General features: G+C 32.2%; 1 protein-coding gene across 1 annotated transcript; it reads right to left on the bottom strand.

Annotated features, from left to right (window-relative positions):
• Window positions 1-18,256: 18,256 nt before the first annotated feature.
• On the bottom strand, window positions 18,257-21,123 carry LOC106788077. The gene is made up of 3 exons (XM_014750997.1): window positions 20,784-21,123; window positions 19,454-20,531; window positions 18,257-19,375 (listed from the first exon to the last, which is right to left on the bottom strand). The coding sequence occupies exons 1-3, from the start codon at window positions 20,811-20,813 to the stop codon at window positions 18,639-18,641; spliced, it is 1,845 nt and encodes a 614-aa protein (XP_014606483.1). The 5' UTR covers window positions 20,814-21,123; the 3' UTR covers window positions 18,257-18,638.
• Between the last annotated feature and the right edge of the window lie 166 nt (window positions 21,124-21,289).

The raw sequence follows: 21,289 nt of genomic DNA, 5'->3' as shown, positions 1-21,289 counted from the left end.
TACATCCTATGTATGATAATCTACGTTTGTCTTAGTTAGTCAATCCACATGCAAAAGTGTGCAAAATGCGAATCGAAGTAAAAGCAATGGAAGCTCCTCGATCGAAGAAATAAATTATTTTATACGTTCCTCACACACACACACACACATTCTTAACGTTGAATCGAAACAAAATGGAAACAAACAAATGAAAGGTTGTCAGATTTTGTAAAAAAGAAAAGAAATAAACGGGAAGAAGAATGACACCAAGTTGTCATCCGATGATAAATTCGATCGGAGAGGTAAAGAAAGAATCTAAAAAGATACGAGGTAAGAAAAAAAAAAAAGAACAAGAAAAAGAGAACAAATCGAAAGGAGATTAAAATTATACCTTTTCTTTTTTTTTTTTTTTTTTTTCTTCTTTTTACAATTTAGCCAATAAATTTCGCTTTCAATCTTCTCATGAATAAATTTAATATGGAAAATAATAAAAATATATATATTATTTCTTTCTCGAGTTAATATATATATTATACATATATATAGAGATGAATATCAGGTTGGAATAAAATAACAGGATTAGTGAGACACACACGAAAAAGAAATAGAAAGGAGATTGAATAAGATCGTTTTCATAACGATACCCAACAACATCTCTCACTTTCGCGATCTTCTCTTCTCTGAATCTAATTTCGATAATTTAGCTTAGTAAAATCAGAGCATATAATAATAATAAAATACAATTATGTAAAGTTAGAACGAAAATTCGAGATTTTAGAATCATCTGTAATTATTCCGTGAGCACGGAAGAAGTACGGTCAAAACGATTACCAACACGCGATCGTTTTACAATCTTATGCCGATTTTATACGGTCGTATCTTATTCTTTTTTTTTTTTCTTCTTATTCTTCTTCTTCTTTTTAATTATATGGAACAGTGATCAATGTAACAAATCGATTTTAAGTTAACGGTGCTATATTTTTTTTTATTTTTTATTCTTTGACATAATCTTCATTTAAATCGTACTTAAAATGTCTTTTACCGTATAAAACTATTCTAATTATTCCGCTAGAGCTATTCAATTCATTAACTTGGTAATTAAACGAGTACCGGTATTTCCATACTTATAAGTATTATATGTATATGTACGTATTACTAAATTAAATGATATTTTGATTAGATTTATTTATACTATAAATAAATTGGAATAAGAATAATAAAAAGAGGTTTTTGTTTTCTTAATAATTTTAACTTGTTTAAGATATAATATATAACTCTAAGATCGATTGTAATTTAATAACATGAAAATATTCCATTATGTGTTTTGTTGAAAATTACTATTCCGATAATACAATTCCAAGTAATTTCGCATCGTATTGAATGAAATAGACCGAATAAGTCGATATCTACTTTCTTTAAACAATAGTAAAAGATATCTCATTGTGTTTAACGATATTATTAATTCTTTTCTTATAATAAACGTATATGCGTGATTGCTGTTAATTATTTAATCTTTCGAGAAAATAATATTTACTTTAATAGTTTATTATCATAATTAAATTTTATAGATTTAATTTTAAACGAATGTCAAATTAAATATTAATTCTTGTAATATACAACAAAAATTTTATTACTTCTTTTAAAAGAAAAATTATTTACATAAATAAAATATATACCTATAATTTTTAAATATTAATAACAATTATCGGAATATAAAAATTTGAAAGTAGCTTAATTTTTATTTATTTATAATACTTCATTGAGAATGTAAATGAAAAGATTAGTATCTAATTAGAAGTAGATACCGTATTTGAAATGATATAATCAAAACGTTAGAAATAATGCATATATGCATTATGATCATCATAATAGTACTGGTATTAGGCAAATAATCGTTTAAACGTGATCGTGACATAGACAAATAATCAGTGCGGAACTGTTAACATTGACACGATTTGAAAGTTAAAGTCTGTCGAGTTTTAACTGAAATCTTAGAAGAAATGGAATAAAGAAAATGCTTGTCTTCTTGTGTTAGATAAAAAATCGATAGTTGTACTTCTATAGAGGTGCGAAATGAAAGGTAAAGGAAAGGTATGAAGGAAAGGAGGCCTCGTGATCGGAATACCACTCTCTATGGTGACGGTCAAAAAGATTATTTTCGGACTTGCGTGAAGAAAATAAATCGATGAACCCCCTTCCCATGAAGGATTTAGGTTTTTTTTCCTTTTATTCTTTTTTTTTTTTGTCTTTTTTATTTATTGGGTAAGAAAAGCCTTGGGGCACAGATATAGGGGAAATCAATAAATTCAAAACCGACCCTCCACTTTCTATCTCAGAATTATGGGTGTATGTTAAAAATCTTCCATATGGATCGTAACGTTCCAAATTAGCATCGATTAATCACGAAAACTTTCTCGAATCTTTACCGTAAGTTGAATGGATGAACAAAAATGGAAGAATTATAGAAACTATCGCAAACTTTTCACTTTTCCAGATTATTGTCTTTTTAAAAGAATAATATAATTAAGAAATGAACAAGAGAAAGGGATACACAAAAGGCCTGACACTTAATCGAACTATTTATATGATTTTTCAAACCATAAAAGAATCTAAACAATATTCCAATTTTTGCAAATGTTTTTTTGGAAGTATGGAAGAATCTGATATCAGACAAAAATATAATTTTCTAGAATCGTAGAAGCTCTTATTTAATTATTTTCATATTTTTTATATTATAGAACTGAAATAGATATAATATTCTAATTATAATTTGTACGAATATCCTGATAGTGCTTCCATAAATTTGATATTTCCGTAACTATCGAAGCTTCTCCTATTAAACCACATTTATATATTTTTGTTTCAAAGAAATATAACCGTATATAGCAATGCTCTAAAAATTGATAAATTTGTATTAAATATACAAATGTGTAGAATAGTAATAGTAGTGGTAAAATGAAACCAAACAAATACACAAAGTTTTGAATCGTTCAAGAATCGATCAATCTGTCGATCCAAAAAAAAATAATCAAAAAAAAAGGATTGAAATTTTACTACAAAACTTTGAAAATTGTTGAATGAAATAAAAAAAAAAATCAACAGATGGTGATGTTTATCGATTGTTCAAACGTTTCATAAAAATGAGAAGACAAATAAAAAGTTACAACATATTGTACGAAAGAATCAAAAATGAATAATAGTTAGCTAGTTTTGATTTACATATCCTGATATAGATCATATATGGGATATAATGTAGTATCCGTTAAAAGGTTCGTTAAACGATAACGAACTGAAGCATACTACTTCCTTGTGTTAAGAGTTCGTCGATGGTCCTTACGCATACAAAAGAAATTCACGGCTTGATACTTCGGAAGAAATTTTCACTTTCTCCGATTCGATCGTAACGAACGACCAACTTTTGATTGGCTCTGTTCGTGAATAGGGAGAAATAATAACTGGAAAAGGAGCTTTCGAGTTGGTTGCATACATACAGGGTGTTCTAACTTTATTATTTTTTTTCTTTAATATAACAATCCTAACATATTATATTAATATAATTACATGAAATAAGATAGACTGAAAAAAATTTTCTATTCAAAATTATTCTTTTTAAAATAGAAAATAATAAAATAATATTCGAGTGTGTATTGTTTTTTTTTTCTTTTTTCTTAAATGTGAATTAAAATTAGATTTTTTTACTCGTTGTGTGATGTTCTGAATTAAAATTAACTTTTATATATAGAATTTTGCGAACAGATGCTGATAAAACAGTTGAAATTTGTAGAATACTTATTTTCTGATTTCAATTGTTGGAATATAATTAATCATTGCGGGTAAAAGTAGGAACACCCTATATGTGGAGACGTTTGTACGAGATCGAGATGAGGTTCAACATAGCAGTAGCCGAGAAAGTAAGAGGCTTGGTCCATCCAACTTTATTTAAAACCTACCGGTAGGTTAAACTCGCTCCACTTGAGAATGTGCAGAAAATAAAGGAAGAAGAAAAATATATTCAACATAACGAAGGAAAGGCTGGCGTTCTCACTCACCTGCCTCTGCCATGATATATGTACAATGTAATATACATTCTAGATGATCTATACATTCTACCGGAACGGTTTACAACGGTCTCACTTCCACTTTCCATATTCTTCTGTTATACTAAGCCGCACCCATGCGAATTAACGATCAATTCCTACGATCCAGATCTCTTCCTTTCTTCTTCTTTCTACGTTATCATGACTACTCTCACTTATAGACATTGATTTATTATATTTTACACATTTTTTTGTTATTTTTATTAATATTAACAACATTTTTACGCTTACCTTTGACCTTTTATAATACATTATAAATTTTGTAGCAAGACGTTTTAAAGATATTAGAACTTATTCGTATTTATTAAATCTTATATCTGTGTATGTCTTTTAAGTAATTTTTAATATTATTTTTTTTTTTTTCGTAATTCAGTTATACTAAATATACTGTAGTATAATAATATTGTGTTATAATATTTAAATCTCTTAAAATATAGCATCCAAAATTTGTGTTCCAAAAAAACATTGTATTTTAGAACAACCAATTATTCTAACAAAAGCTTTCCAAATTGAGAGGTTAAATATTATTTATTAAAAAGTTAATCTTAAAAATAATTTTATGTCAATATTTGTTGGCATATTCTGTATAAAAATTCAAGTACCCTTCATTTAAAAATATTTTTATCCAATCTCAGACAAATAATTTAATTACAATCCTTACCTAATTTTTTACCGAGTAATCTGATTATTAAATTAAAAAAGGACGAAATAAAATGGTCATATTATAATGAATAAAAAAGAAATAAAAGAAAGGAACGAAGGAAAGAACGAGAATGGTAACAAATGATTTATTACTAATGACTATGAAATAAAAACAAAACTTATATATAAATCAACAAACATCGAAGGCACATAAATAGGAATAACAGTCGGTTATAGGTCAACGTAAAACGCGAATCTGAAAATGCAGTCTCAAATAAGCCTCTACCGATACATAAAAATCGATTTTTTTTAAAGACAATTTCATAAATCATTCATTTTTATCAATACAAACGCAAACCTATGTGAATGATGAGCCTCGTTTCTTTTAATTAAATACAAAAAACTTATTTCTATCAGAAAAACACTGTTGTCACGTTAATAAATCTCTACGATTAACAATAATAGGGAGAAAAAAATCAACATTATAAATGATTTATACCTAAACATATGCGAATCGTATGTTCATTCAATTAAATTATTAATTCTATTTGATAAATAATTGATAAAGAAAGTTTTTGATTACTTCTGGTTTTTTTCTAAACCAGTAAAATCCTTTTACATGAGATTATTTTCTTTCGTATTAAAATATCAAATGAAACAACAACGATTTTGTATCCTCAAACGATAATACATTGTTTCGTACTTGTTTTAACCAATTTTTATAAAATAATTTTCTTAAGATTTAGAATCTTAGATTGAAAAATAGAAAATAATGATTACCCTTTGTTACTTCTTTTCGCACCAAATTCACCATCAGTCGTCCCATCATCGTATTCTTGATGTTCTTGTTGATTCGTTGTTTGTTGAGGATGATAACTGCTATATTGATAGCTGTACGATTGTGGTGTTTGTACAGTAACATAATTTGGATTTTTATAAGAAGTATCTGTTTGACCCTGATCATAATCTTGTTCCTGTTTTCCTTCGCTATTGTCCAAAGTACTGTCGTAATTATGATTGGCTATTTTATCTTCGTTCTCGTATCCATCGTAACTTGACGATTGTGTGGAGACTTGCGATTTAACGGATTTGTTAGGTGGAATATAACTTCCTTGAGATTGTTGTAAAGTCACTACGGTTACTGGTTTACGATGATACTGATCTTCAGAATATTTGACACTTCTTGTTATAGGGTTTTGAAATACTGAACGAGGAAGAATTGATCCTGAATTAATGTTTCCAAGATTGTTAGAATTAATGGCATAACTTAAACCATTCTTAACGATTGGATTGGACGCAGTAACAAACGTCTGTGTATTCCTGGTATCGTAATCACCCAAACCCCCATAAGAAACATCGCTCGCTTTAATCAACAAATTTTGTTTTGTATCATAAGAGGGATATCGAATAATGTTCCTTGCTGCATTGTCAGCTAATAATTTAGCCAAGGTTTGTCTCATCAGTTGTTCCAATTGTTGAGTTTTAGCATAAGTTGCTGCAATAGAGTATTCAGTATCACTAGGTTGTGTGCCAAGTTTGATTATTTTGTATGTTCCAGATCCAGAATTTTGTTTTCGAGCGTCGTTGTTCGTTTGTTCCAATTGTATGTATGGACTGGCAGCTTTGTAATTACTGGATTGACTATCAAGATCTTTGGAATTGGTAGAAATATAATTTCTATTATCTACGTATTCGTTATCAGAAGAGTCCTGATTTTTATCCTCGTTTTTAGATTTAGATTTCTTATTCTTACTTGAATCCTTCTCATAGCTTTCCTTATTATCTGAATCAGAATCCTTAGAGTAATCAGGATATGGAAGTGGTGGTGGGGGTGGTGGGGGTGGATAAAGACCTGGAGCATAATAAGAAGGATAATAGTAAGGTTGTTGATAATAGTAACTTGAAACAGGTACGTATGGTGGTGCTTGGTAAGCTGATGGACCAGCAGTGTAAGGGTTAGAGGTATAAGAAGGTGGATAAGCAGTAGTGGAATAGGATGAGGGTGAATAATCTCTTGATGGGATTGAAGAATGCGATGTAGAAGAAACGTAGGGATTTGTATAAGTATTGTAAACGTTATAAGGTAATGTTGAATAGGAACCAGTTGTTGTCTGTGGATTATTAGTATAATAAGGGGAATAAGATGGGGAAGATGATGATGATGATGATGATGATGAGAATGTGGTTTTCGGATAAGGATCGTAATTTGGATAATAAGGATCTCTTTGATAATTACTACCGTAGTTTGGCGTATAAGAATCTCTAGCATCCACTTTCGGTGCATATAGTTCCGCACTCAATTGTGTTTCCGTTTCTTTGTCAACTCCCCTTTTCATTAATTTAGGATTGTAAGGGAATACTGGGAATATTGGTAAAAAGGGCTCGTTGTTTGGATCGTTGCTTTTTTGATGGCTTTGTCCAAATGCCAACGGGAATAACAAGAGTATCTGAGAACAAAAAGTATCAATGGTTATTTAATAGATTTTTTGTTTTATTTTTTTCTTTTTTCCTATACTCTAATTAAACACAAGAAACAGAATAAAATCGAAATTTTAACGAATTTGTAACTGAGTGCCTTAATTGGGCCAAGTTATGCAGAAATTTAATAATCCCTCGATGATCTCAAAATCAAATCAATTTGTTTAAAGATTTGATTTGAAAAAAAAAAAACAAAAAAATAAAAATTCACGATATTTTATTTATTTTATTAAATAACGAATGTTACAAATAATATCATTTAAATTTGCAAGCCCACAAAATGAAACCTATAACTAAAAATAGTAATTTTATTCAACAAAATTTGGCCCAATTCAAAACGAAAAAAAAACACAAAGGCAAATCGTATAAACATTACAAATTCGAATAAACAATTTTGGACAAAAAAAAAAAAGATTACGAACAAAATGTAATGAGAATTGTTTTTTGACGAAAGACATAAAAATACCAACCAGTAATCCCATGATAGCAAAAGTGTGTAACAACGGTCAATATAAAACAATCGATAAAATAAACAAGGAACACCTCGATATAAAATAAGATCTCTTCTATACGATCAAAGATCGTCCAATGATCTTTTATTAACCAACCCTTATTTTACACCTTTCTATATTATAGGATTGAGATCAGCACCAGAGTTCGACGACTAATGACGGATCGATAGACATTGAATTTCTCCTTTATACCCGTACGCTTGAAAAATACCGAAAACTAGTTTAACTTTTCTCTGCTCTTATATGTGATACGTATTAAATTTATATACACGCACACGCACACACATACTTAAAGAAACGCACACGCCCCATTCCAGGTAGGTAGAGTGAAAATATAAATCGAATACTTCTTGTCCCGATAAGCGTACCACGGGTAAGGAAGAAGAAAAGGAAGATGAAAAGAGAAGAAACAAATGGGACCACGGTAATGGGGGTGGAGAGGGGAGAGTGGTAAGTCAGAGTTGTGTGGAAGTGGTCGGGGGAGAGGAGAAGAAAAAGGGGGGAGGGAATCAAGCTCGAAGGAACTCGTCCTCGTGGCCAGGGGGGACAAATCGTTCACGAGTCACGTGTGCTTGGTTTGAGCTCGTTGATCTGGCTCAGCAAATCGAGAGGAAACGTGACGGAAAGAAAGAAAGAAAGAAGGAGAAATAAATAAAGAGAGAATGAGAGAAAGAGATGTAAAGGAAAAGAAGAGTGTATCACGTGAAAGCTTTCTTTTACGGAAGACACGATTCTTCCTGGGAGAATCGGTCTCGTTTTAAAAAGACCAAAAAAAAGGAGAATGAAAAAGAACGTCTCATAATTACTATACCGATACGTAACGTTTGCGAAATAATGGGATAGATTCTGAGAGAGGGTGAGAGAAGGAGGAGAGAGAGAGAAGGACGGGATGGTAAGGGGAGAAGGGTTAAAAGGCTAATTTATCGTAAAACACGCGAACGTTAGGTTAGTCAAAGACGAATGACCCCTCTGTTTCAACGGAAAAAAAATAAAAGGGTTTGGTTAGAGGAGAAGGAGAAGGAGAAGGGGTGGGGTAGGGGTGGGGAAGGGTTTGAATTTGAGAAGAAGAAGAAGAAGAAAAAGACGATAGTGATCGATCCGAAGAAGAATTGAAAAGAAATCGTGAATCGAGGAAGTTGAGATTGTCCTTCGAGAGTGGACTCTATTTTTCTTTTTTTCTTTCTTTCTTTCTTTCTCTTGAAGAAGAAACCTTTCCAGTTCCCTACTCACAAGATCGGCTTTCAAAGTGTCTCGGTCTGCTTTACTTTCACCTGCAAGTGCGTCTTTCTCTTTCTCTTTCTCTCGCTATTTTTTCTCTTTTTCTTTTATTCGTTTCTTTTTTTCCCTTTTTGTTTTTTTTCTCCTTTTTTTGTTTTTATCGCGAATCATTACCGGAAGCTACCGACCACACCTTCTCTCTTTAGAAAGAGAATTATAGAACCCGATCGATAGAGAACACGCATTTTTCTTCTCTGGTTGATCCTTTCGAAAACACCCACACACACACACGCGCTTCTAATTTGTTCTCTTTATAATCATGATTAATTATTTTTAACTATAAACGTTTTATATTCGATATAATTACTAAATATACTTGTCAAGTATCTATTATTTTATATATATGATTTTAATGTTAATTCTTCGAACTGGACTTAAACAAATTAAAAGAACGGATTCATCATTCTTAGAATAATGGTGTCCGTTTGCTAAAAAGAAAGTTGCGCGGTGTGACTCATGTTAAAAAAAAAAAAAACGTGTAGATCGAGGATCCTGTTGTCGATCACGCCTTGATCTAACGATCTATAGAAGTAAGAGGAAAATTTTCCCTCTTTTAAATGGTCAACGCTCGTGAGAGTGAACCGAGTAGAAGTATGTGTGTCACTTCGGGAAATAAGTGAAATGTTTCTGTTTTACAATGTTGTTTTTATTTTATATACTTGCACTAAGAAATCAAGTTTTCTTTTTACGACGCTAGGATATGGTGTACATCTAACTATGGTGTAAAAGTAAAGCACAGTATACGTCTAATGGATGACCGATCACAACAGAAACACGACACTGATAGACTAAGGCTTCTTAAAAGCCTTAGGCTCTCGTCTACGTTTCGCTTGGTTTCTCTTTCTCTTTCCTGTCACAGTATATTTTACTTTAAACTCGTACGTGAGCATGTTTAAAAACTAGGTCAGGTGCATACGCAAAGAAGCGTATGTGACGCTTAAAAGTTCACGTTTAATATAACCCGAATGACAAAGTAATATTAAGCTCATCTTATTTTATTTTATTTTATGTTGTAGAAATTAAATGTTATTTCTATACGAGATCGAAATAATAACGATGAATGGAGAAGCGGACATTAAGTGTATTGATTTAAAAATGTCTATAAACGTTGATCCTTCTTTCTTTTTTTATTGGAAATTCTTGGAAATGAAATAGAAGAAATGTGTATTCATTTCTAACTTTTATATCCTCGAGACTCACCCAGATAAAACATTACTAATTAACTCGAGAATCTTATATGTGGATATCTATGAAGATAAAGTGATATTATTTTAAACGCTTATTAATGAAGAGGGTTATAGTTATGGCAACATAATTTATCGAGAGAAAATACGAAAGGCATTGGAAATATAAAACCAAACGATAACTGATCGTTTAGAGAGCAACTTGGTTCAATATCATAGAAAATATAAAAAATATCTTTATATTTTTATAGAGCAATCATGCAGAAATAAAATTATTCATTGAAAAAAAAAAAACATAAATAATTTAATACGAGAACGCCAGTCTCTATATAATCTCGTTCGATCATTTTCACCGAATAGCAAGAGACATGAATTTTTCATTTTCACCTCTCGCTTCCTGACAACTTAAATCTGACTTATCATCGGAGTTTATTTCCTTCTATCTACAAAGTCCCTAGGTTTCCTACCTTTTTCCTTTCCTTTTTTCCAGGGTCAAATCTCTTAGGGTAGTTGTCATAAATCAATAAGTAATTCGACTTAATGCGAATTCGAAACCACCGTCTCTCTTAGGAAATTAAATTCTAGAAATTTGTCATAGCACATAAATACAAATTTATTTATTTATTTATTCACTTTATTACTTTCTACTAGCAATAAGACCAACGGATTATTATTTTTCATTGTGATCTTACTTGACACGTTATCATTCAAATCCTTGATATTTTAATTGCAGATTAGATTTATCGAACTTTCGATTTTATTATCACGAGAGTCACGATAATCCCGTCTCTCGGAATTAGGTGAACTTCTTTTTACTGATAGTATAATAACGATTATATCTAACTATCGGCTTTCCAAAATAAAATGAAGATTTAGAAAGGCCACTTTAAACACGGCCTTGAAGTAAAAGCGATCTCGTTTTCACGAGAAACGGATGACCTTTTTTTTTCCTTTTCTTTTTTTCATTCTGACTCTCTCATTATTTTTATTATCATCCTCCGAATATCTTGGCATCATTATACGTGTCGTTTAAAAAAAAAACAAAAATTAAAAATAATAAAAAAACAAAAGTACACATTAACTTTCACGATGACAACAAACGAACAACCACTCTTTCGGTAATTTTTTTTTTCTCAAGGAACTGCTTTTATTACGAAAAAAAACGTATATGTGTATATAAAAAAGAACTATGCAACAAGGATCGTAAAGTCGACGTTGTACATGTAAAATATGCGTTCGGTGTGTCATATGAACGATATTATAAATAAAAGTAAAAAGGACGGGTTTACATATTAAATAAACTATTAAGTAGATACAATTATTATAAATAAAGTAACAATTTAGTCGCAATCCTTGGGTCGTCCGTACGTATTAACATATTAAACGGTTGACCTGCATCAAGATTATCTTTTTGTGATCGAGATGTACGATTAAATTCGACTAACAGATCTCTGGCAAGATACAACAGTTAGGGGTCGAGTAAGATCTCTCGTTGGATCTAATTTAATTATGCTAAAAAATATGTATATATATATATAGAGAGAGAGATAAATTCTATGCTAGGATTGATTAATATTTTCCATTCGGACTCGAGTAAGAAATTGTATCATATTTTGAGCTACCAGAAGCTAATGCTTCGTACGCTTTAGAAGCAGGATAACTGATAAATCTCGGACTCAAATGTGAATAGGATCCATGGGATTCCGATGGGGGACCATAGGAATTAGAAGGATTTTGATAACTTGAGGCATAACCACCGGAAACTGCAGAATAACTGGAACTAGGACTGGAGTAACTGGAACTAGGACTGGAGTAACTGGAACTGGGACTCGAGTAACTGGAACTAGGACTCGAGTAACTGGAACTAGGACTCGAGTAACTGGAACTGGGGCTTGAATAACTGGAACTGGGGCTGGAATAACCGGAACTAGGACTGGAGTAACTACTACTAGGGCTTGAATAACTGGAACTTGGACTGGAGTAGCTAGAACTTCCACTGGAAGAATAGGAACTAGCATCGGAAGATACTGGAGAATAACCAGCACTGGAATATGACCCGGAATTAGAGGACCCTGATGCTGAGTGAGATCCGGATGATGCTGGGAGAGAGTAAGAGGATCCGTCAGAGGAACCGATGGATAAGCTTACGTGAGAATTAGGTGCGCTGTATGAAGCGGATACAGGAGTTAAAGAGTAACCGGATAGGCCACCTGAATTGCTGGACAAACTGGAAAGACCATGAGATCCTGAACTTATTGGGAGATTATATCCAGATGATCCACCATGAGAACCGGAAGATAGGCTGCTTAGAGAAAGCCCATGAGAGGATCCTGATGATATTGGAAGCGTATAACCGGATGATGAACCTCCATGGGATGATCCTGAGGCTAGAACCAGTCCTCCGGATACTGAATGAGATGAAGAACCTGCTGGTATGGTGTATCCGGAAGAACCACCGGATGATTGATAGGTTACGCTGGGTAGACCGTATGAAGAAGATGAGCCATGGGAAGATGACAATGATAAAGGCAGACTGGAAATACCGCTCGATCCACTTCCATAAGCTGACAGTCCTTGACCTCCTGTCGTATAAATATGTTCAGAGTAAGTACTCGAAGCAGATACACCACTAATCAAATTACTACCTCCATGACTTCCGAACGTAATCGGACCGTTCTTTGATACAGGAGTGAAGAGTCCTTCACTGGAACCTCCGTTTGATCCTAAACTGATGGTCGGTAAGGAATAAGAGTTGTGACTTGAAAGACCTTGAAGACTTCCACCATGACCCAGGCCAGAACCCAAAGACATTCCATATCCCAATGAAGATCCTAATCCAGAATTGGAATATCCTAAACCATGTCCACCGCCCAAACTCTGTAAACCTTGTAAACCCGAATGTCCAAGAGAAATAGATCCTGATGATCCACCTAGATTATACCCAGATCCAACTGTTGAATATACGGGTGAGGAATACGAATGACCCCCAGATGAATATCCCAAGGAATAGTCGCTTACTCCACGTTTACCCTTTAACGGTGCTCGGTGTGGTCTTTGAGGTTTCTCACCTCTTGTTTCTCTATTAGAGACATTTGCAAAGGCTACAGCAAATAGCCCCAAAAGTATCTAGACACACACACATATAAAATATTATCATTAATAATGATTTTAATATTATATTTAATATTCGATAGTAAAATGTTAATGTTTAATTAATATAAATATGTTACGTTTTAAATAAATAAATTTATTAATGTTAATTGAGTAAGCAAATTTTTCTTTACATTTTTCGACACTCGAACAATGAAAAAAAAATGATAAAATAGATACTTACGAAGGTACGCATGTCACTATTTAAGTTGATATTCTTGTAACTATTTCTCGTGATCAACCGACTACCGAGTGGTTAAGTGAAATGTGCTTTCTGATGGCATACCAACCCAGTAGAGACCTTTTATATGTGGATCCCCTCTCGTACGAGAGAAAGAAAGGTCTAGGTGAAGGTAAGTCTCTCCGTGCTGATTCTGAGGAGCAGGAGAATCGTCGTTTGTGATGCTTTCGATCTGTGTGTGTGTGTGTGTTTGTGTGCGATAGTGTCCTAGCGAAAGAATAAACTCACTTATGTCGTGAAAAAAGAAAAAGAAAAAGAAAAAGGAAAAGAAAAAGAGACAAAAAAAAAAGAAACAACTGGAGCTTACAATTCCTTCGTGCCAGGTAAAAGTCATTTTACTTAACTGATCCTTATCGGCGATTGTTTTATTTCGATCACAGGAAAAAGATTTCTAATCATCTTAAATGCGAATGGCCGTCGAAACAAGGAAAAGGTTGATCCTTCCTTGTTCCCTTAGATGTCAGCCGGAAATTTCGTACTGTGACTTGCAACGGAAAAAAAAAAGAGGAAAAAATTACATTTCCTTATCCGTATTTACAAATCCTCTAAACAAAAGACTAATTTAAATTGTTACAAAATGGTATTAACTTACGTAACGAAATTCGTTTTAGCATAGTCATTTAGATATTAGAAAGGATTATATATTTCAATTGGATATTGTTTTGTTTTTTTTTGGTTTTTTGTTTTTTTTTTAACTATTTTATCTTATGTCATACAAATTTTATGAAAAGAAAAAATATGATACTCTCTAAATGATTCCTTGTTAATTATGAAAGATTGTATTATGTACAAACGTGTAACGTTTCTTTACATGAGTTAAACGTTTGTAAATGCGGAAGGCTCTTTAAACGACGACGAGTTTACTTCGCTCGTCTTTCATGCACGTAATTACGTAGAACATTCAGAAGATTGATGGATCCCGATGACTTCCTTGAAGTGAATAAAATAACCATTTATGCGACCTACTTTATCTTACCTTATCAAATTTTCGAGAAAATTCTTAGAAAAATATAAGAATCGTTCGGAAAAGTTCGTGCTGATTTTTAAATATATATATATTTAATTCATATTTTTTATCAAATGAATACAATTTTTCTCGAATTCGGTAAAAGCTTTCGGAGTAACGCAATTGTAAATGCTCAAAAAAGATTTTAACCAATTTTCTCTATGGGAAAAATATTTATCGACAAAAGCTTTCATGGCCACATATATCGATTTATTTATTTTTATTAATCTATATTAAAAATATTTTTATTAATATTACTATGATAAAAAATATACTGTGATTGGTCCTACAATTATTAATTTATTATTTCAAATATTTTAATATAGTAAAATACAAAAGTTTGTTATACGGTCAAGAATAAAATTATTCTTACATTCTACAAAAAACTAAAATAAAAGAGATTATTTATTTATATAATAATTTATAAATATTTGTAATAAATCGATTTAAATGATATATTTCTTATTATATCATTTATTATTATTAATGATATATCTCTTAATATATTTCGAATTAATATATATCGAACCAACGTGTATTCTACATTTATATTATATATATAGAAAATCTATATATCAATAAAGTAACTTAATGAATCGGAAATTCTATCTTAGAGATTCGTCTCATTCGAGGAAACTGAATTTTCTCATAACGAGAACGTTGAACGGAATTGAAATAGAATCCTCGTATATTATTGCCTAGAAAGTGTAATTGAATGCAAATTCGTTCAAAGTAGGAATCGTTACGATCGCGACCAGCAGCTTTTATTTCCCTCCGTAAGTCATTACGCTCATTTCCGGCTATCCATAATAAAGTGAATCCTAAACTAAACTAAAAAAAAAGGAAAGAAATAAAGAAAGAATGAAAGAAAGAAGGGAATATAAAAGGATCATCATTCAAATTCAAATAGCATGAATCTTCGTTTCCCACGTTCAAATGATATCTTACGTTTATTCGATTAATCAACGTAAAGTCTGATAACAAAAACTAAAATAAACAAACAAACAAACGATGGACATTTACGGATGGAAAAATTTCAATTACACGTTTGAAGCTGATTAATGTGAACGCTATTAATAATCCTATACCATACGAAATATGCATGTATTTTTCTTCTTCATTTTTTTTTCTTTTTTAAAAATGGAAAAAATATAAACGAAACAAACTCATCTCCGGTTTGTAAAATTTACGATTTATTAGATCGTATTAAAGATATGGTAAAAGGATTCTCTTTTATGTTACTCGCATTCTTTGCTCTCTTACTATCTTCTGAAAGTAGATTTCCGACTGTTGGAAAGTGAAATGTCTGGATGGCGAATAGAAAAACCTTCTGGTACTTGCTGAACTTTTTACTTTCGATTAATACATACAATTGGAAGAATCGTAGGAAGAATAATAAGAAGAAAAAGAAGAAAACGATGATGGACGGGTTATTAGGATGAAATATAAGTCGAAGAAAGGTGGAGATACATTCACACGAGATACAAGATAAAAGATAATGATGTAGATAATAATCGATAATAATGGACAGTTTAACTATCTTTTATATAATACTTCAGATAGATACTTTCATATTTTCATACTATTGAAAAAAAACAAAACCAAAAAAAAAAATTATAAAAGAATTAGAAAAAGAGATGAGAATGAAAATAATAGTTAAAGAAAATTCATGAAGAAACAATCATTCTTCTTATTTCATATTATTCACAAAAGATAGATAGATAATGAGGCAGATAATAATCAAAGAGAATTTATACTCCTCGGATCAATTCCTTATTCCCTTCTTCGTTTTCGCAATTCAAAGGAACATTTTAAGTTATCTGAAAACAAATGACTCATTTCGTTAGACTTTCACCGAATGGATAAAGGAAGGATATCGTTTGTTCGTGTTGGATTTACAATCAAGCACCACTTTTACGATCTCCACGAATCTATCCAATCGATGACCGATTGGTCGATCGATTTCGTGCTGTTCCGATTTCGATTATCGTAAAGATGAGAATAAGAAAGAAGTGAAATTGTAGTAGTTTGTAGGAGTTAGAAAATATAAGAAATCAGAGGAAGGTTCTCAGGATGAGTTTGAAAAAGGGATAACGTAGATGGAAAACTTTGTATCGAACTGGTTTCCATTGAAACAGTAAAAGTACATGAGCTGAGTAAAAAAGAAGAACCGGGCGGGGATTCGGGTCACCACGGAAAGTGAGTTTGAAAACGGGTTTTAATAATAAATGTTAAAATATGGTATGAACTCGACCTTTAACATCATTGCAACTTGACATCGAAAAAATTATGTTAACGGGTAATATCGTCCTATCATTTATCTAACGGTAGTTTACTCAAAATGTATTTATTTCATTTTTTTTTTTTTTTATATTAGAAATTTTAAGATAACCTATATGAATGAAAACTTTATTCAAATTTATTGAGTTATAAAGAGTTGCAACCTTTTTGTTTTTTATATCTAAATAAATAATATTAGTATCTTCTATTAAAAAAAAACTCTTATATTTCTCTATTTCCAATAAAAATTTCGAAATTATTTATTAGTCAATCCAATATTATAGCATATGATATGATATTATAATATGATATATTTTATTCAGTGATACTTACTTAACATTTTGATATTATCAATTTTCCAAACTTTGAATTATTAATACGGAAAATATAAAACTCATATAAAATTGTTACATATAATATACATATAGTAAATAATAAATAAAAGCTAAATAAACATGAGATAACTTTTTATTATCTTCATCAAACGAATGATTTGTGATAAAAAATCTCTTATGGCATGCAATGAAAGATTACAAAACCGATAATCAATTTGAGTAGTACACCTTTAAATACTATAATTCAATTATTATTAGGAAACATATTACTTTTGTATATACAATACAATAACCGGAAGACAATATGTTAGACACGATGAATGAAGATTCTTTATTATTTATCTTCACATCAGATGAATGGATCGATCGTGAATCTTCTCTTACATGAAGTCACGTTGAAAGATTATGAAATCGATAAGCAATCTTGGATACACCTGCCAGTACCGAATGGTTTATTATGTATGCTTAGGATAACTCAGCACTAATCCTTTCGCGCATTGACCGTGGATAGAATTATCGAACGACTTTCGAGGTCAGGATCGAGTGTCGAGTCAACGTCGATCGTGTTTTATTGTACGCCGATTATTGTATCGGTTAATCACGGATACGTCATGACTACGGTAAGAGAGAGTTTTCACTCTTTCGGATTGGTTCAACCGACCGGAAATGGTCGCACTACATTTTCTCGACTTACGACTTTCCAACATGCAAAGCTATGACTTAGATTTCTTTCAAATTCTTTTTGAATATTTTTTACCTACAAATTTCGCATTCTAATGACATTTTTTAATTTTTTATTTACAGTTTTAAACAAGGACGAACTTGCCTGAAAAGTTTCTACTGATTTATTGATACGTGTATTAATAGAAATATCAGTATGAGTTTTGTGGATAACCTGATATGTCAGAATTGCGTCAAACTAGTTTTCTAACTTGATCATCGATAATTATTTTTCTATGACTGTTATATAATAGATTTGGATAATATCTGATGGATGAGTATGATAATAGGAAAAAAAAATAAAGAAATGTTTATTTGAAGAAATAAATAAAGAGTGATAGTATGTACATAGGCATCTAAAGTTAAGAAATATTCATGAGAGTTCATAAGGAGCACGAACGTCATTCGATAGTCCAAAGGAAAGTGTATCGTATATCGATACTTGAAGCTGACTTCGATAATAGTGTCATCTAAGTAGCTCTCTTAGATGTTCTACTTAATAATTATTTAATTACGTTCGTTTTAGATTAATATAACATTCCTTCAAATCATATTGGGATTCGTATCTTATCTATTCGACTTGTTCTTTTTCTTCTTCATCGTCATTTTTGTGATGTGCTTTCAAAGTCTCCGTATTTCGAACTCTTAGAAACTTTCTTTCGTATTCGAGAGAGTGAAAAAGCCACGAGTACGTGGGAGAACGAGTCCTGCTTCGTTCTAAAGGAACGGTATCACCTTATTTCCATAGTTGTGCTGGTTTCGTTGATAGGTACGAGGGTGCATAACTCCATGGATAAGTTGGCAATGCTGGCTTTTGTAATTGATAAGCTAGATTCGAATAATAGTAGACCGGATAGACAGGTTTTATTGGTTTATAGATCAAAGGATTGATCAGAGGTGTTTGTAGGCCATAAGTTGGATGTTGACTCGGTGTCGAACTTACGGAGGGTTGAATGTTGGTCGGAGTTGCTGGAAGGATTGGTTGAATTGGTGTAGCGACAGGGTGTAAAGGAGTAGTTGGATGTGCAGATTGAACGGGTGTTGATGTTACGACTCCAGGTTGATTAGCTGTCGGTGGTGTTTTTGGAGGTAGCTGGGGTGTCTGAGGTTGAATTCCTTTATGCCCTTGATCTGTCGGAATAGGTATTCCAAAGTGAGTTGATGATGATCCTGATGATTGTACTGAAGTCACTGTTCCTGGAGCATAAACTCCATAGCTAGGAACATTTGCTACGAAGGTTGGTACGAACCCGCCGTACAAAGGGAATCCCAGGGAAGGTACTACTGCAGTTCCTGGTTGACCCGGAACAGGAACGTTTACACCGATTTGCGTGGTACCGTCACCTTTGTTAGTTGGAACAGGACGTCCCGTCGAAGTTGTGGTTGTCGTTGTCGTGCTGGTGCTCGGTGATTGAGTCGTCGTTGTGGTGAAGCCATAGCCTAAGGGGAATTTGATTGGACCGGTCGTTGTACCTGACAGAAAAGGTAATTGATTGGAGACCACGTTTCCTCTACCAAGATTTATCGTATTTGAACTTATGCGTGGTTTACCTAACGGCGGAAATTCCGTGCCAATTGAACCCAAGAGATCCTGATTCTGAGGATAATTGCCATGATTTTGCGCGTATCTACCTTCATTATTAGGAGATTGGACTTGGGATTGAGCCAATGCTTGTTGCAGCTGTGCAATCAATCTATCTTTTTCTAACGACTGTATTTGCTCAAGTGTCTCTTGAGAATTCAATGTTCCCGAGGCGTAAGAAGGTAATGGTCCTCGAAAGATTTGAGGATTTGGTGAGGTATTCTCGAATTGTTGAAATTGACCACTCGGATTTTGAATCTGATTATTATTTTGATCGATATAATCATTAATACTTGGTGCAAAATCTTGACTCGTTGCTGGAGCACCGTATAATTGTTCTAAAGCTTGTGCGTTTTGTGTTAAAAATAAAGCAGCATCGGATATCTGACTTCCTTCTGATTGAGGAATATTTTGATTCTGAAAATTAATATTTTGACCTTGCGACGTTGACAATGCTTGTTGAGGAGAAAAACTATCGGCTGGTGAATAAGCTGGTAACTTTTGATTTCTAGGTGGCAAATAATTAGCTGTGTTTGATCCAAATGGTTCATTGTTTTGACTAGCAATAGGACTTACTTCAGCAAAATCAAAATTTCTTATAGGACTTGGTATACCCTGGTCCCATAAACCACTACCATGATTCTGGAAGTTATTGGATTGCTGATTATTCGGATAACGATTTAGGGAAGATTGGCCATGATGTTGAAATTTATCTCGATTTTGTTGAACATTTGGTCTACTTAATCCTAAATTCTGTTGACTAGGTGGACCATATTTGTTAAATGGTCTAGTTATTTGACTTGGAATCCTCGTAACAATTCTTCCTCGATATCCCGATTGACCGGATTGTAATCTGGGTCTCGTATTGGGTCTATTATACGAATATCCTGAATTCCTTTTTATTTGAACGTCTGATTTCTTTGAATCGCTATCAGCTTCTGCTTCACTCAATTCTACAACCTCCAATTTCGTGATATCAGAACTACTTTTCTCTGCATCTTTGGCATATACCAGTGATAATAATCCAATTATGAGAATCCATGTTATCTAAAAAATATTATAATAAATAATTAAACATATATATATATAAATGAAAATTGTATTTAAACAATTAGAGATACATATATACATTTATAAATGTGTATATGTATTTATAAATAAATTAGAATAGCATTAAGTTAAATGTCACTTATCTAATTCCTAACAATACACAGAATTAATACTAAAAGCTGAGACGATCTTATAATACACTTTAGCACAGTACTTGCAAGTCAATGAAGTTTACGGAAATAATCTCACCAAAGAGAATCGCATTTTCCACAATAGCATATAATCCTTCCTAACACTCGACACACTGCACTATGCAATTTCACCTGACTCTTCCCGAAGGTCAAAGAAACGTACTTATCGGCTTATCGGCATTTAATCGGTAGACCGTTGTCGGGAATTTAATTCTTATGAGGATGAACAGACTCGCACCGACTAAAACCACAGCCATACCTGCACATGTATAAATACAGTCGGGTCGCGACCATTCACGAATTACAATAGACTTTCTTACTGGCTTTCATCGATCGAAATTTAAGCAATACTGTTACAAATTCTTGGTGTTACACATATCGATGTGGAATAAATCTAATTGTCAAATTTTTACTTTTTATTTTCTAGCGAATAACAAACACACACACGCGCAATAATCACTATATATATAATTTATATGTAACATAAATATTATAATAAATAAATATTATTATATATAATAAATACACTAGATTTAGTAATAATTTTTGATGAATAAATGAAAT

This window comes from Polistes canadensis, unplaced genomic scaffold (genome assembly GCF_001313835.1).
Source record: "Polistes canadensis isolate GaletaPanama2010 unplaced genomic scaffold, ASM131383v1 scaffold_124, whole genome shotgun sequence".
Classification (NCBI taxonomy): domain Eukaryota; kingdom Metazoa; phylum Arthropoda; class Insecta; order Hymenoptera; family Vespidae; genus Polistes; species Polistes canadensis.
Note: the sequence above shows the minus strand (reverse complement) of the source record. Positions and strands in the feature narration are given on the sequence as shown.